Raw genomic sequence first — 16,594 nt, 5'->3', positions numbered from 1 at the left:
AGCTCTAGCACTTGGAGAGGTGTGGTTCATGGATCAGATTTGCTCCGTAATGGCCTTGTCTGGAGGGTTGGAGATGGAAGAACTATAAAATTCTGGACAGACGTATGGATTGGTAAGCTTCCGCTTTTTAATGTAGCCATGCCTAATGCTCATATTGATATGAATGCTCTTGTTTGCTCTTTTTGGGATAACAATGGTTGGAATTTGAATTTACTATCTCTATGCTTACCTCAAGATATTATTCATGAAATTCTTTGTGTTCCCCCTGGCTTTGATGGTTGTGGAGCTGATATGCAAATTTGGGGTTACACTACTAATGGATGTTTTACTGTGAAATCAGCCTATAGTAGTGTTTTTAACCCTATGGAACATAATCGATTCCAATGGAAATTCATTTGGGGAATGAACATTCCTCCCAAATTAAAAACCTTTTTATGGACAATTGTTCATGGTAGACTTCTTACAAATGTCCAGAGAGTTAGAAGAGGGTTTACTGAAAATGATAAGTGTCATGCTTGTACAAGGAGCCAAGAAACTCTTCTGCATCTATTTAGGGACTGCCCTAAAGCTATCACCATATGGGAGTCTCTCAATTGGCCTACCACTATCAGAAATGCTTTTCAATTGGATTGGCTTGGATGGCTTGCTGCAAATCTTCACTGCCTTATCTTCTACACTGAGAATTTAAGATGGTGCATTATCTTTGTTTTCACTTGTTGGTACTTATGGAAGTGGAGAAATAAGGTAGTTTTTGAGGATAATTTCCAGCTGCCTACCAATGCTACTCAACTCATCGTTAATGCTGCAAATGAATGGATGAATGCTCAAACTCAACTCTCCAGGTTAGATAGTTATTGTCTTAATATCCTTTCTTGGTTGAAACCTCCAATCGGATTTATGAAACTTAATGTGGATGGCACCAGATCCAATCAATCTGGGTTTATTGGAGCTGGTGGGGTAATTAGAGATCACAATGGAGATTGGTTGTCAGGCTTCAGCATAAACTTGGGGGTTGGCCAAATCATCAATGCTGAAGCTAGGGGGTTGCTTTCTGGGTTGAAACTTGCTTCTGACCTGAATATCATAAAGCTTGAAGTAAAATCTGACTCGGCTATCTTTGTTAAGTTGCTGATTGATGGTTGCCCTATATCTCATCCTTTAGGCAACATTATCAACAGTTGTAGACATCTAATCAATGGTTTTGAAGACGTTAGGATCCGACATATTTTCAGGGAATGCAACTATACTGCTGATGCTCTTGCTAAGGGAAGTCTCAGCCATGACTATGGTATTGTGATTTTTGACACCCCTCCCCCTCATGTTGCTAGTGCTTTCACTGATGATCTTTGCAATCTCCCAAGAGCTAGGAGAGTTAGAACAGGGCCTGAGGGCTAATTTTCTGTTTTTCCTTTTGTTTCAGGCCTTTTAGGCCTCCTTTGTAACCAAAAAAAAAAGGATATCAGGTTACTATATATCAAATATTACCACAAACACATAGGGATTCGACTATTACGTCTACATTTTGAAGCTATTAAAAGGCAGAACAAAGAAAACGAAAAAGAAAAAAAAAGAATCCTATTTTCCGTGAGCAAATGCATCAATCCCTGTCGAAGTATATCTCTTTAGAGGTTTATGTCTACAAAGTATACAACGGAGTAAAAGAAAAATATGGTTACCATTTACTTTAGAAAAAGAAAAGAAATGGCACCGCAACCTATCTCTACAAGGTTTGAAGAATTAACACTTGCTAGTTGAAGAAGGAAAGTCAGAGTTAGCCTGCTGACTGTGGTTTATACACAACTCTTAAATCTAACCTACCGATAACATAATGTACATGGATGCGCTCACCTCAAGACGGAGATGAGTTTGTTAAGAGGGAAGTATTTTACCATTGTGAAATGTTACAGAAAGATTAACCTCACCAAGTTCAGCTATGCATGGGCTAAAATCAATATAAAGTGAAGCTTAAACAGCCTCAAAACTGTGCAAGTAATTCTGGTGGAGCTGCATGTATCCTTAATTCTTTGCCAAACGTGGAGGCAAAACCGAATCAAAAGGAGTCAGGCCTGGCATGTATCCTTAATTCTTTGCAAATGTGGAGGCAAAACCGAATCGAAAGGAGTCTGAGGCCTGGGCCCTGGGCCCTGAGATGTCATAGACATGGCTGGACATTCTAATATCTTTTTCATAGACTCCATACTGAACGGTGATAAGATATCATGTGGTACTTCTCTTCAACAATGTTATATTACGACAGATGCACATCTTGCTGGATAAAAGCAATACTATAATCAGTCTATTAAACGGTAATATAAGTTCCAAAGGACAAACAATATTAAGTTATTATAACCTATACTGTCAGAATTATTTGCAGGCATGAAGCTAACCAAACACTAGAAAGGGAATACTTGTAGGCGTTTGCTACAGCATACCTGGGATTTACATCATTGATCATTGCTTGCCTTTTTAGCTGCATGACTTCAAGTGCAAAGGAATGATCTATCCTGTTCAAGAGGGTTTGGATTTTGAATTTCGAGGAAGGGCACCTTTGCGATGTTGAGGATTTTCTATAGAATACACAAGAAGGGTTCCGTCTTTTGTTCCAGCTAAGAAGCATTCTTCTGGGGTCACTGTTAGAGATGTTATGATCTTTCCAGCTCCATTATATTTCTTTATGACCTCAAGTGAATTCATGGAGCGTACAACTATTTGCCCGTGGTCACCAGCACAAACCAAAAATTCCTCACACCCACTCAGCTCAACACAGTTGAGCCGGCCATTGGATTCAGAAGAAGCAAGATGTTTACCATTAATTGAATAAAGATGCAAACTGAGATCATCATCTGCGTAAAACACTATCCTTCCATGCCGAGAGGCAACAAGCTTTGACAACGCACATCCAGATGGATGTCGCACGGATCTTACATATCTTCCCTTCTGCAGGGTATGAAAAACACATGTTCCATCTTTCGATCCACTGATAACTATGTCAAGCTCTACGCTGATATATAAGCATGTAATTATATCATCGTGTCCGCACAGAATACGAAAAGGAGTTTCAACAATGACATAATCTTTACGGGGTAGTTCCGTCTGTGTATTACGTGGTCTCTTTTCTTGTGTTCTACCTCGGAAAACTTCCCAGACCATGATTGTAGTGTCATAACTTCCAGTTGCAAGGAAGCGTCCATCAGATGTTACTGCAGCATTATCATTCATACAGCTCAGAAAATACTTTGAGAAGCACATAACCAAAATAAAAAAAGGCAACCACCAAAACCCAACAAGAGGGAAGGACAAAACAGTGGAATTGTCACAAGATTAAACATATCAGAATGGGAGGGCCCATTAGTTAACACAATACCATTTTCATAGAATTTCAAGTATTTTCTGCAGTATTTCACTCCAGACTCACAAATTTCCTTCATGCCATGTCATAATTTACAATGACAAAAACAATATATAGGTTGTGCGGTATTCTTTATAATGTTAGTTAAAATAATACAGTAAATAAGTATGGTACAGTATATTATTATTATTATTTTGTTGTTGTTGTTGTTGTCCCATATAATTTCTAAAACAGAAATCCCCCTAGAATCTGCAGTTACAGTAGCTCAATGTTTAGGGGTAGACTTTTTAACCCAATTAAGCAAAACAATAACCATAGAGTGACCCATGCTGCAAATGACCATCATAAATAATCCATATTTGTGTAATTTCACAATTTGATTGTGGGGAAAACTATATATTCAAAAACAGACAAATCTAGAACTAGTCAATTAGTAATTTGTCTTCCAGGGAGGAATGCTATCCTTTCGGTGATGGGAGGGGGAGATCTTAACCCACAGACAAGCATGAACTATTCTCGTGATGTATTTTTTTTTTTCTGAGAATATGTCTCATGATGTATCTAAACAGGTACAAACACATAAAAGGACTGCTGGGCCTTGCCTCAATAAAAGGAGTACATTACTCCTTCTTCTCTCTACTCTTTTCTTTTATTTAAGTTTTTGTTTATAATAAACAATAGTGCTGTTAACAAGTGACAAACTGATAATATTATGCTGACAATCCAGGAAAGATATTACTCTTAAAATCACATTGCCCTTCTATCCACACCATCCTGAGGTTAAACACTACATGTGTTTTTCTATTATTTTAGTCTAGTTTAAGAACAAGCATGGACTATGGACTATAAAGTATAAAGCAACACCTTTTTTGATTCAGAATTTCTTATTGAGGAAATTCATTTTAACCTGAAATGGTACTACCCATTTGCAACTGGCCACCTTCGAATGTTTCCGTCTCCCTCCCTAGGGTTTATTTCAGTAGACTTCCTTCGAATGGGATCAAGCAAGTTTTTTTTTTACCTACATAAGCATGCTCTTGTAACAGTAAATATATTTGTCTTCCAATTACGAAAAATACCTGCAACACAACTGACCACATCCCTATGCTGCCTGATGCTTTGCACCACTCTGCCATCATTCAAGGATATAACCTGAAAGCTATTTTCCCAATTGCCACATGAGATCAAAAAATTCTCCGATGCTGTTTGCATTGTTGCGAAGCATTGTGGTCCAAGTTCAACATTTTCAGCAGAAGGACTCCCAATTTTACGCGGAGAAAGGACATCAGAACCAATGCCAAAAGAATGATCCTGTACATGTATTATTACTATGAATGGTAAAGTAAGCATAGGAACAAAAATAAACATTACAATAGCACAATCCAGTGATCCAAGAAAGAACTAAAGCCGAACCTGGGAGCCAGAGAAGGTAAAATTTCCACCAGATTGCAGTGAGGATGTCAACCACATCTTAACCGACAAGGTGAGCCCCTGGTTTACAACAACAATATTTGAGTCCACTGTACGAATATACAATGAAGACGACCTTGGTTGACTTGCACTACTAACAATGGAAGTCATGTTAATAGAACTAGGTGCAAAGCGCAGAGGATGAGCAATTGGAATGGGTGGTCCTCTTCTTGGGTGTTTTTTACGGAAAATCTGAATTGGTGTTTGTCCAAAATTTGCAATTTGGTCTTCAATTGCTGATCTTTGTAAATCGTCTTCCATGGTGTCCAAATCAACAGCGCCTTCATAGGTCAAGTAATAAAAAATATTTGCTGCCTGTATTTACAAAATCTAATATGAGCTCAGTAAACTTGCACAAAATGACCAATGCAGAACTTGCAGGTTTGATTAGAAACATTTCTTCAAAAAAAATCACACGTACCTCCACAGCAGGTTTTCCACGCTGTTTGTAACCAAATACTAAATCTATCCAATGGTGTAGATTGGAGCTAACATATTCACTTTCAAGGGCCTCTCTGTTCTTGTTAACAAATTCTTCAGGTGAGCCCTGCACAAAATGTTGGTCCAAGTTGTCTCAAAGGACAAAAAGAAAAAAAAATGCAAATGAAATGGTATAATAAATTCATCTCAAACTCTATGTTATTCAAAAAAGGCAGGGGAGCAGGGTGGAGAAAGAAACAGATAAACAAAGAGATCAAATCTCCGACACGACAAATACCAAAGGCTTTTCTGAGGTCATCATATATGTGAATGGCAGAAATCCTTTACCCTGGCTTCAAAATGCACAAGTGATGGCCTATAAGTGGGCACCTATATAAGCAACCAAACTGAGTTGTTGCATACATTTTGTGAATTCAATTATGGTGGCGCAGTTCTGGCGCTTCCATACTTTCCACCAAAACAAAGAGAAGAAAATTGAAAAATATTTGATTATCTTATGTGCAGATGGCAGGTAACTATGTGCGTGAACTACAAGTATATCTTGCTTAGCAATTTCTGAAAACATTGTTTATTATATATCTTTTGCTGCAGGTAAGCAGTATGTTCTACAAACAAATTACTGGATTTATCATGAAATATTTCCACTGGGTTTCATAATTTTCGGGCAAATTTCTACTTCTGGCTCTTCCAAAAGCAGTGGATTCCTAACTGCAAAAGCACCTCCAATAAGCTAAAATACATTTTTGGTCTATGAGGCTTACTACAATCCATTTGGTCATTATTGCATACCTTCATTTGGTTAATCAAAGCAATGTGGTTGCATGAGCTAGTGGATTGGCACATTTTCTACTAACATGGAACACTCTACATGTAATGACTTTTGCCCAACCTACACATGTATGGACAGAACATTTGCCCATTTATCCTAACATAAGGGATAAGCCTCAAATTGTTCTCAGCTCTACCTAACGGATTGTATGATTGTTTGTAGTTGATTTCGTAAAGTAGGTTATGCTCAAGCCATCTTATATTAATGTTGTGATTGCAATGGCTGAAAAGGACAATGGCTCCAATTGAACACACTAGACCACTTATAGTACATTGAACACACTAGACCACTTATAGTACTTGTACATTTTTAGTTCCAGAAATTCCCATTACCCCCAGTGCTGGGTGGCTGGCTGAACATTTCTCATACTGCTAAGTGGTTTGGCCACCAAAAGGATGGTTGCATCCTGAACTCTCCAAAACTAACTCAAAGTGCTCACAACGCAACAACTGAAAACTATGAAGAGCGTCCTGTAGCCAGGCCAACTATGAATCTGGGACTTCTGATTTAAGGGTAAAAATGGAAAGCTTTGAAAAAAAACTGGTGGGGGTGTACTGATCAAAGCGGGGAGGCCAAAACATATCCCAGAACATTAAGGCCTTGTTTTCTACTTGTTTTGGACTTAAACAAGGACTTGATTCAAACTGGTGGCGGCCAAATTACTTGGACTAGAAGTATATTTTTAGCATACTCTCTCTTTCTGCTGAATATGCTTTTTCTTTGTAATTGATGATGTTCTATTAGCATATTCCGACTCTTCAGGGAACCCAAAAAAAAAAAAAAAACAAAACTATCCCTCCCTCCCTTCCTCATATCAATCAACGCTCATGCCAAAATTACTAAAGTTTGAAAAAATAAATACCACCATCAAGGACAAATGAACATCATCCTAATAATGTGCAATTTTACCTTGAAATACTGTAACATGTAATATAAAAATTTCACTGAGAAGTCTCATCACATATTTTTTACTACTGGCAAGATAATATATATAACTGAATTTCAATTTAAATGACTTGCGATGTTATTAAAAGGTGAGAGAGAAGGTTAGTTGGAACAGAAGAATTTAACTATCCATCAACATGAATTAGATACCACCTGTCCAACTATTGGATCAATTACAAGTACTATTATCATAAATTCTTCATTAGGCCACTTCACCGTTTGAAATAAATGGAGCAATGGATGTTGTACAACTATTCCCATAAGTTTGTTTTGGCTTTTATCTAACATCCATGTTTGCTATATATAAATCTCAACACACATTATAAACCAACAGAAATGCACTCATGAGGACAGACATTTTTCCGGCTTCAGCAACAGGTAATTTGAGGAGATATCACATACCTTGGCCCAGGGAGGGAGACAAACATCTCCAATAGGTTCACCATCTTGTTTCACCCCTAAATGATAGGAGTTTGAATTCACAAGAAACTCTGGCATATAAAAGAACTCAGGTATTAACTCCTTCACATCACTTGTATTAGAAAGGCAGTTCTGATAAGTTGACTCAATGCTTTGAAAGAGACGATCTGCATGGTCAAATTTACCACCCTGACAAAAAGCAACAAGTGAAATCCGGAGTCAGTACAGTTCACGATACTAAACTTATGACCACTTGAATATCTCATAAAGCAATAAGATTCAAAAATAATAAAAGTGGATTTAAGAGAAAATACAACTAGATCAAAATTTATAAAGGCCAAGGAACAGTGAGGAAGGTTGACAGTTTTCAAACAGCATATCATCATGTGTTGATATTTTTATGTTAAGCATACTCTCATGTCACAACATGTCTCATGAAGATGTATTTTGCAGTTGCTCGTTAAAATCATTGAAGACCGAAATGTGCGCCAAATACACACGCATCACAGTAAAGACATAATTCAAGCTTAGGCAGCACCAGTGGTAGATTTTCTAGGCAGAAGCTGCAGAACATCATATTCTGAAATTTTTGAATATGATTAGCCATCCCCTTATATATAAACTAGGTCCTCCTGAATGATCATGAATGTGAGATTGTTTCCGTGTTTCATTTCTTTTCTTTTCCTTTCTTTTGAGACAATTCTACTGAAAATCAAAAGTAAGATTAAAAAAGATGGGCGGAGAAAAAAGTGGCGACAGAAAAGCGAGGTAGCTATGGGGTGATGTAAATAGGGTAGTTTAAGATGCAGTGAATAGTTCTATTTATTTTTTAAAGTCAGAAGACAAAATTGTCCACATAAAATGAGGGTTTGTCAAATGTAAGAGAGATTTTCTAAAATAAATAAGTTTAGAGGTCAAAGGAGTCACCTAACTGTAATACAATAGAAGATAATTTATATGTTATTGAAAGACTTGTAGCAAATCTTAAGATGCTTAAAGAGTGATATTGCACACGAAAGTACCTGCAAATTGCGATGGAGAGAAGTAAATGGCTCTAATCTGAGAAGGTAATAAAGCACTATCCCCATGCTTGAATAATGAGACCCATAGTAGAAACTGCAAAAATTAACAAGTAATGTTCCATGTGAGACAAATCAGAAAAGACCACTCATGGGAGTTCAAAAAGGACCAGTTGATCTGGCCATGGATATTAGTCTTAGTTACCTAGGTATATCAGGATCAGTAAAGCTACGATATCTATCTTCAAACACCTGCATCGAAAGAAACCGCAACATATTTGTTAATATAAAGGAAAAACTTATTTACATAGTCTAGAAAATTATAACATCTACAAACCAACCTCAAATCGTTTTAAATCAAGTGCTCCAACTGGTTTTGAAAGATCCCGAAAGGTTGAAGACTTGTTGAAATCAAGAACCTCCGAGGAATAATCAGCCAAGACCCAAGGAAACACAGGATATTGTGTCAAATCATTATAAGACCTTCCAGCCAGCGTATTAAGGATCATTAGATATTCAAAATTTGTCATATCCCTTCTCCTCCAGCTCTCTCGGGCAGCTTCTGCCATTTCCAAGGATACACGTCTATCAACAAATGAAATAGCTCCACTTTTATCCCTACCACTTCCTTTTGGAAACAAATATTCGTTCCTGGTAGCAACTATTAAGGTTCCAATATCTTTTGCATCCTTTTGTGATGCAAAATTCAAAAATATCGGTGCAGATGAATCGCAGAAGAAAATCTCTATTGCAGTATACCGAAGCAAATAACGCGTCCAACAAACAGATTTGATCTGTATCCACCATAAATAGACAATAAGACAAAACAAAAATTAAATAAGATTTGACACAAATATACTAACGTAAAGATGAAAGGAAATTTGTTTCCTTACCTTGCCCATGTTCCACCTCCTGTGGCGTTTAATATTTTTTAGCTCCTTTCTTTTGAGAACATTTTCACCTATTGCCTCAAATTTCTGAACCATGGTGCCCTTCGATGCATCCAAACCAAAGCATATTGGTTGTTTTATAAATTTCTGCTTTTGATCAGGTTTGGTCAAATCAAAATTGCTTGAAGCAGGGAAGTTTCTGAAAATGGATGATCCTCCAGTACCTTCAACCAAAAATTCTCCAAAGAAATGCAAGACGTTTTTCATGACCGCCAAATGTCCAGCTAATTTTCTTTTTGGGGATACAAGTACACAAGGAACTGATGTAAGAACCTGAAACAGAATCACAGATATAAGACATCTAATTTAAATACCAGGGATCCTGAATGCATATCTTGTCCCACATACCTCACTAGTTTCTGTCTCATGTGAAGGGGAAGACGAATCTTTCCTCTCCTGTATCCAATCACTGGTGTCCTTTGCTAATTCTGAGGTCTGGCTGTCTGAGGTATCCGTGTGGATGGACGGCTTCTGTCCACTGAGCTCGGTATCAGTTTCATTGGGTTCTGAGCTCCCCTCATCAGTAATCTTCCATACTCCTTTTAGCAAAAACCGCTTCATTTGCTCAGGAATGTGGCCAACAAAAGCAGATTTACTTTCATTAAAAGGAGGTGTAATCTCAATGCTGGAGACAGAGGATGAAGGTTGGCACAAGTTTTCATCAAAATGATAATTCTGTCTCAGTTTTGGTCTCCGTCGCCAGGTATCTTCTATCTTCTCAAGTTTCCAATGCCTTACAGCACTATTTGGAAAAGGGTTAGCAGACCATGGACCTCTCTCATCAATCAAAGCACGAAACATGTGTATCCATTTCTCCTGGAAAATAACTCTGTTAGTAACCAAAAGTACTCATAATACATTCATCACAAGTCCGAAAAGAAAACAGATGTAATGAACGAAAGAAATGGCTAGCTCCTCTTATTCATTTGCAGAAGCTATGATGAGTAACAGAGAAATGGGACACATACAGCAACATTTTGCTGCTCCTCCTCGTGAGTTAGCTGGAATGCAGCTCTTCTGCTGTCATCCAAAGCAAGAATGGAGGTTAAGCTACTTTGTATCTCATCTTCAAAAGCCTTTCTATCATTTGATTCTGCAGAGGCATTTTCATCCATCCTGGAGTGGAGTTCATGCAGCTGCCTTTGGCGATCAGCATCTAATGACTTTATATATTTTGACTCCTCTGCAACCTGCAAGATGGAATCCAACAGTCAAACAGTAAAACACATGCAAGATGGCAAAGAGAAAAATTGATAGGCAAATCATAGAAACCTCACAAAATTAAAACAGCATTGCTTTTTCCCCAAGTAGAAGGGAACAAGCATGCAGAATGGGATGTTGAAATAGCTTTAGTTATGAACTACTACTCCTAGTTTCAGGCCAAAACTAGAGAATTACTACTCCTAAATGTATAGCTGGTGTGATTTTTTGGTGAAGAAAGCCCACGTGATTAAAAGCAATAGAAGATACTAGCTCATTCACCTTAATTGAGGTATCCACACACATATAGTAGAAATGAGAAAAGGAGCATCCTCAATTAGGTGACATAAAATCAATGTAATATGTTACAATTTATGTCCTTGAATATACTAGTTTCCGAGTGATGTGCACTGTTTTGGTATAACATCAATCTACTTCAATCTTGGAAATAACAGATAAATGGGGTGATAAATATCAAAGCCATGCTGCAGAGGAGTATGCCGGTAGGCACGACGCAAGCATGAAACAGACCCCTGTCAAGGACGAGCATGTAAAGGGCCCAAACCAGACATACCCCATGTAGTATTGAATTATTTAAATGAACACTTTAACAATCAAATCCAACTTATCATTGCCAAAGTAAGCTATTAATGTCGATGACAAATACAGTAATAATTGGTTATATGCGTTTTTTTTTTTTTTAAATTTCTCAATCTCAGATAACATGATTAGTTATTTCTAAACTAAGTAGTTAACTACGAGTTTAGTAAATCATTTTCAACATCATGAATAAAATTTCTTTTCAATCCAAAACAAAAGACAACTATGACCTTAGTAACTAAGATTAACTTTTTTTTTTTTTGATTAAGTAGTAACTAAGATTAACTTAATATCAAAATTGCAACTAACAGAAGCGACAAAAAATAAAATAAAATATAGAAAAAAACACCCAGGGGCCAAAAACACGGGGAAGGACATGTCTAGAACACTCATGCACGACACGACATGAAACAGATCATAATTGTCCCAACTAAGATAGGCTGAGTAGGCACATAATCATCCATGTTAGACCTCTGCACCTTAGGATAAAAATAACAGCAACTATAACATTTACGGGTTCGACATCATGATTAATAGATATGATAAGCACAAAAGGAACTTGAGAGACGCACTGCTGCAAGTACTCGATCTCGCTGAATCAGATTGTGAATGGATCCGGTTTCTTTTACATTGCTGCCTGAATCCAAGGAATCCTCCCTACCCATAATGCTACTAGCAAGCATTGATTTACCAAAGCTGATAGTTTCTCGAATCAAGTGTGATATAACATGAAAACGAGCACCGTCATCTAGCATTCCAAACTGCGACCTAACAACAAGCAATGCCCTGGCCACAATGTTAACTGAAAGTTACATTCATGATAATGTTCTAGATAATAGATTTATATCCTAAACATTCCATAAGCATGCGTAACGGAATGTTTCCCAAAATCTAATTGGCTAGAAGCAATGAAGGTAAAGGATCCATACCAGATGAACAGCTGCAATCTGCTTTTACTTTGCTCGTCATCAGCTGATAAGAGAAATGGCAGAAGTGGAATGACCAGTTGGACGCATCGCGATGCTCTTTCTAAAGAAGATCTACAGAGATATAGGATTACAAGTCGAAAAATAATTCTTGGACACCTCTCTCCTCGTAAGAGCATTGCCTTATCGACATTTTTGTTTGGTTTGCCACCTAATGCACTGCCTATCCCTCCTGATACAACAACTGCAGCCACCTCTGCAGCAGGAATGTTCAACGATTCTACTAAGCCACGTGCTCTCTGACCAAAAGATGGAACTGCAGTTGGTGATGATTTCGATAACGACTTGCTCGGTCCCTTACCATTCATCTCACTAATAATAATCCACAAACTGTCATACAGATCCCACCACTTGTCATTGACAATGCCATCTTCACTTTTGACAGGCTGCTTGCAACTCCCAGAAGTCCTTAAAGTTGAGGCAATCAAAAAATGAATAGCATAATATAAAATATGGTGCATTGAGAAAAATAATGGCAGGGTACACTCAAGGGGTCCAGGAAAACCCAAAGTCACGCTACACAAAAGATAAAAATAAACAAAGAAAGCTGGACAAGAAGCTTTAAAATTGAAAAGAGAAATATCCTAACAGATGATACTGGTGTCTAGAACAAATTGTTACAATGAGAGCATCCTTTTTATTATAATTATTAAGACTTACAGTTCTTGAGGAGGGATCTACATACTCAAAAGACACGCAGACACCCTTCGCATGCAACCAAGCACATGACATAATCAAATTTCAGTGATGTGGATTACGCACTACCAATATAGATATCTGAAATTGGGTATTGTATAATTGAAAAACTATTCAAAGGGTCTTTTCAGATTTGCAGTTAAATAAAATTAAAAAAAGAGCAGAATACTAGGATACTGAAAACCAATGCAAGGGTCAGTGTTAAAATTCTTAATGGAGTGCAGAAACTCTGCCATTATTCATGTGTCTAGAGAGAAGAATAGTTGTTGGAAAAAGCCTATGTAAAGGGTCAATACCATTAGATAAGGCATGGACCCAGGTACATACTATTAACATCGTCAGAATGGAATGTTTCAATCTTTTATAGCAACATTGTATAACCACTTAAGCTGCCATTAGTCTTGCTGCATAAATAAAAGCCTATAATTTACAAGTTAAATCCACAGAGCCAATGATAGTGACTGACATGACATAGGGCATCAGTTTCAGAAATAAAAGCCAAAACTCAAGCAGCCAGTACCTCGATATTTGGCTGTCATTTTCTCCATGCAGCACTTCAAACAAGGCAGAACCATAATCTTTATGGCATTCTAACTCTAACGAATCAAGAGAGAAATCTGTAGTGCTTGCTGGGAACTGCAAAAGAATCAAATATTAAATTGATAAATTGAACTTTTAGACTATACAAGAAAGTAAACAGAAATTAACAAGGCATGTTACAGCTTTGAAAACCACTAAAGTAATTTCACGTATGCCTAGAGAAGAAGCGTCCACTTATTATTACAGTTACGAAGGGCTACTACATCAAGACCTCCAAGATTATTTCTTCAGAAATTTGTTTAAAAGGAATAAACTCATTGACAAAGAACCATATCACTAAGAATCACTTGGACACAACAAAAATTACATTTTCACTTCACATACAATAAAAAAGCAGTGCAGCATTCACCCCTACAAAATAAACTTGACATATATTTTTCTTCCGGTTCTGAATATATACTTTCAATTAACTACCACATTTTGTCTTTACAACAAATAAAAAAGCAAAGCAGCATTAAATGAAAACTGCAAGGTCACCATAAAATAAACTTGACATGTATTTCTATCTTGGGTCTGAAAGCATTTCTTCAATTAATTACACCAGTTAGCATGATTTTAAGTATAAGCAAAATATCTATAAAAAAAATTAAAAGATAAATATATAAATAAAACATATTGAAGGAACCATGACCTATATTGACTAACTGTGGCCAGAAGACGTGTCACATAGTCATTTGGAATTTTTGGTTTTGTCGAGCATAACAGAAAGCGAAAGCTGATGCAATAGGTAAGCATGTGATTTGAAAAGAATGACTATATCAAATATTAATTGTCAAGAGAGAAGAAAAACTAGTCTTTTGTTGAGTTTCGAGTTATCTATCCATAAGAAAAGTAAGGTGGGGAATATCATAAACCAACAGAGCAGGAAGGACTTGGGGTTTCAGTCTCATGTGATCATGGAGTACCCATAAACTCAGATAATTAATTTAACAAAGCGACTAGAAAGTAGATTTGCTTCATGTGCTTGTGTATGATGATAACTTCTTTGGTGCATGGTCCACCTAACCAGTCCATCTTTCTCCAGAGAAGCAACCTGCGGGCTTCTGATCAATGCCCAGATCAGTTAACCAGGAACTGCCATTCTAGGGAACACCCCATCGGCTTCTTATTCAGGGACTATGGTATACCCATTATTCTCTTCTATATCTTGTTTTAAGCTTGGGTGCAATGGTGGAGCATATAATAATTAAGATGTTTTTATTTCCTTTTTGTATCTGCCTATGAACCTGTCTCACATCATAGTTTACTATTTACTTTATTTTTTTCTTTTCCGGAGAACAATGAAGATTCTGTAAGAACAAAAGAACTATTAACAAGAGGTGAATAAGGAACCCATAATCTAGGTGGACAAAAAGAATCTACCAAAAAGCAAAAACTGACGAATGTAGTTAGGACAAGAATACCGGAAGGTTTTGGTCCATTTCAGAAATGAGCATCTCATCGATCAGTCTTAGAAGGTATAATGTGTTGTCCCGGCTCGGTTGCGACACAAAAATACTCTCTTCAGAAGACAATTCTAACAATCCCCTGATCAGATCCTTATATATGTCACGAAGCAAGTACCGAAAAGAAACTCCACCCTGCCAGAATAATAAATCTAGGTGTCATTACAAGGTTTGTATGTAGAAATACAGATCAAAGAAACAGTGCAGATTTCTACGTACATGTTCACACTGCATTAGCAGGAAAGTTACCGTCTCTTCTAACTGGTGCCACCCACCTTTCACAGAATGAACATAGTAACAAAGAACAACACAAAATATATTCCTCACTAAATCTTGTTCTGTTTTCTCATCGTGATCTTGATCTTCTGGAGTAACTTTGTAGTCTTTGAACACACCAAGCTTCACACAAGCTGTTAACCAGGCATTCCATCCAAAATCCTATTCACGGTACATGGGTAATCAGAGAATACTTAAATAAGATCAAGTAAATTATCAAAAACTTTAGCACTAATACCATAAAAGCTTCGACATTTGAAGGATCCGAATCAAGAAGATCAAGTAAATCTCTGATAATTTTCATTCTTGAAGCCGCATCCTCACAGCCAGACAGGAATCTAAATATAAGAACCAAAATTTGAGGAAGGAGAAAATGTGACATATGTCCTTTGCTTCTCTGCTTCTCAGCCTGGTTGTGCTTCTGTAATACCTGTAAAATGAAATTAACTGACAAGTAAATTTCCAAAGCCCCAAACAAAAAATGAAAACAAGAATACAACTTGTACTTCAATAGCGACAGAATGAAATAACCAGATCTTTTTATTGTTTGTTTAAAATTGTCTAAAAAAAATACCTGTTTAGGGCTAGCACCACCAAGAAGAACATCAAACAAAGTGGCACACAAGTTATCTGTTTGTGGAAACCTAAATAATCTATCAGACATGGCTGAAAAAATTGGTTGCTTTGAGATTTTTTTATGGCCGTCAAAAAGAGATCGGGACCTTCCGACTGCAAGATTGAAAAATCTTGCTCCCTTTTTCTCAGATGGGAGATCAACTAAAAGCCTTCCAAGGAGCTGCAAGCTAAGTAATCTGATAGGTTCATGTTCTCTGCAGAAAAAAAATAAGTCAACTCAATATTTACTTTTTTCCGAGGAGAAAAAAATATCTTATTAGAGCAAGAAAATTACAGAGGGTGACTAAGAAATCCACAACCTGAAAGAAAACCAAATCAAAGTCTTTCTAGTAAACTGCAGGACCCAAGATCTAAAAGGGTACACTCAAAACACAAAGGTATGCATCATTAAACAACAGCTAACATGCCCAACATAAGAGGCTAAAGCACAACAGCATTCGAATCATTACAGAAAAAAAAAATCCAAAAAGAGTAATACCAAAACTCAGGGAACAGAGACGCGAATGATATTACAAAAAACAATTCCTATCCCATAATGGGGGATTCACCCATCCCTCGACCCCTCAATGTTGAAGTCTAGGAGCTTTCCTGGCTGGACCAGGAACATTTGGCCCTGAAAATCTCGAAAATCAAAGCTGATTTTTCTTTTCTTATTTTCCTCCAGATTTTGAGCTTCCTGGTCAAACCAGGAAAACACACCCTAGGAAAAGATCCTTGACCGGACTAGAAAAC

At 37.1% G+C, this 16,594-nt stretch overlaps 1 protein-coding gene across 4 annotated transcripts in view; it reads right to left on the bottom strand.

Annotated features, from left to right (window-relative positions):
- Positions 1 to 1,560: 1,560 nt before the first annotated feature.
- LOC133742452 (BEACH domain-containing protein B) overlaps positions 1,561 to 16,594 on the bottom strand; it is a 34,779-nt gene continuing 19,745 nt past the window's right edge. For 2 of the 4 annotated variants that reach the window (XM_062170109.1, XM_062170112.1), the window contains 19 exons: positions 15,801 to 16,056; positions 15,465 to 15,656; positions 15,170 to 15,388; positions 14,909 to 15,085; positions 13,426 to 13,541; positions 12,153 to 12,617; positions 11,796 to 12,009; positions 10,392 to 10,613; positions 9,772 to 10,239; positions 9,367 to 9,696; positions 8,815 to 9,267; positions 8,679 to 8,725; positions 8,477 to 8,570; positions 7,437 to 7,643; positions 5,241 to 5,366; positions 4,763 to 5,134; positions 4,429 to 4,660; positions 2,433 to 3,200; positions 1,561 to 2,269 (listed from right to left, as the gene is read on the bottom strand). In XM_062170109.1, the coding sequence (XP_062026093.1) occupies positions 2,509 to 3,200; positions 4,429 to 4,660; positions 4,763 to 5,134; positions 5,241 to 5,366; positions 7,437 to 7,643; positions 8,477 to 8,570; positions 8,679 to 8,725; positions 8,815 to 9,267; positions 9,367 to 9,696; positions 9,772 to 10,239; positions 10,392 to 10,613; positions 11,796 to 12,009; positions 12,153 to 12,617; positions 13,426 to 13,541; positions 14,909 to 15,085; positions 15,170 to 15,388; positions 15,465 to 15,656; positions 15,801 to 16,056 (4,882 nt within the window). In that variant the 3' untranslated portion in view covers positions 1,561 to 2,269; positions 2,433 to 2,508. Of the gene's footprint in view, positions 2,270 to 2,432; positions 3,201 to 4,428; positions 4,678 to 4,762; positions 5,135 to 5,240; positions 5,367 to 7,436; positions 7,644 to 8,476; positions 8,571 to 8,678; positions 8,726 to 8,814; positions 9,268 to 9,366; positions 9,697 to 9,771; positions 10,240 to 10,391; positions 10,614 to 11,795; positions 12,010 to 12,152; positions 12,618 to 13,425; positions 13,542 to 14,908; positions 15,086 to 15,169; positions 15,389 to 15,464; positions 15,657 to 15,800; positions 16,057 to 16,594 lie in introns of those variants that run through there. The other 2 variants (XM_062170110.1, XM_062170111.1) reach the window with 2 other exon arrangements.

This window comes from Rosa rugosa, chromosome 4, assembly GCF_958449725.1.
Source record: "Rosa rugosa chromosome 4, drRosRugo1.1, whole genome shotgun sequence".
In the NCBI taxonomy this organism is placed as follows: Eukaryota; Viridiplantae; Streptophyta; class Magnoliopsida; order Rosales; family Rosaceae; genus Rosa; species Rosa rugosa.
The sequence above is the reverse complement of the archived record's forward strand: the minus strand, read 5'-3'. Positions and strand labels throughout refer to the sequence as shown.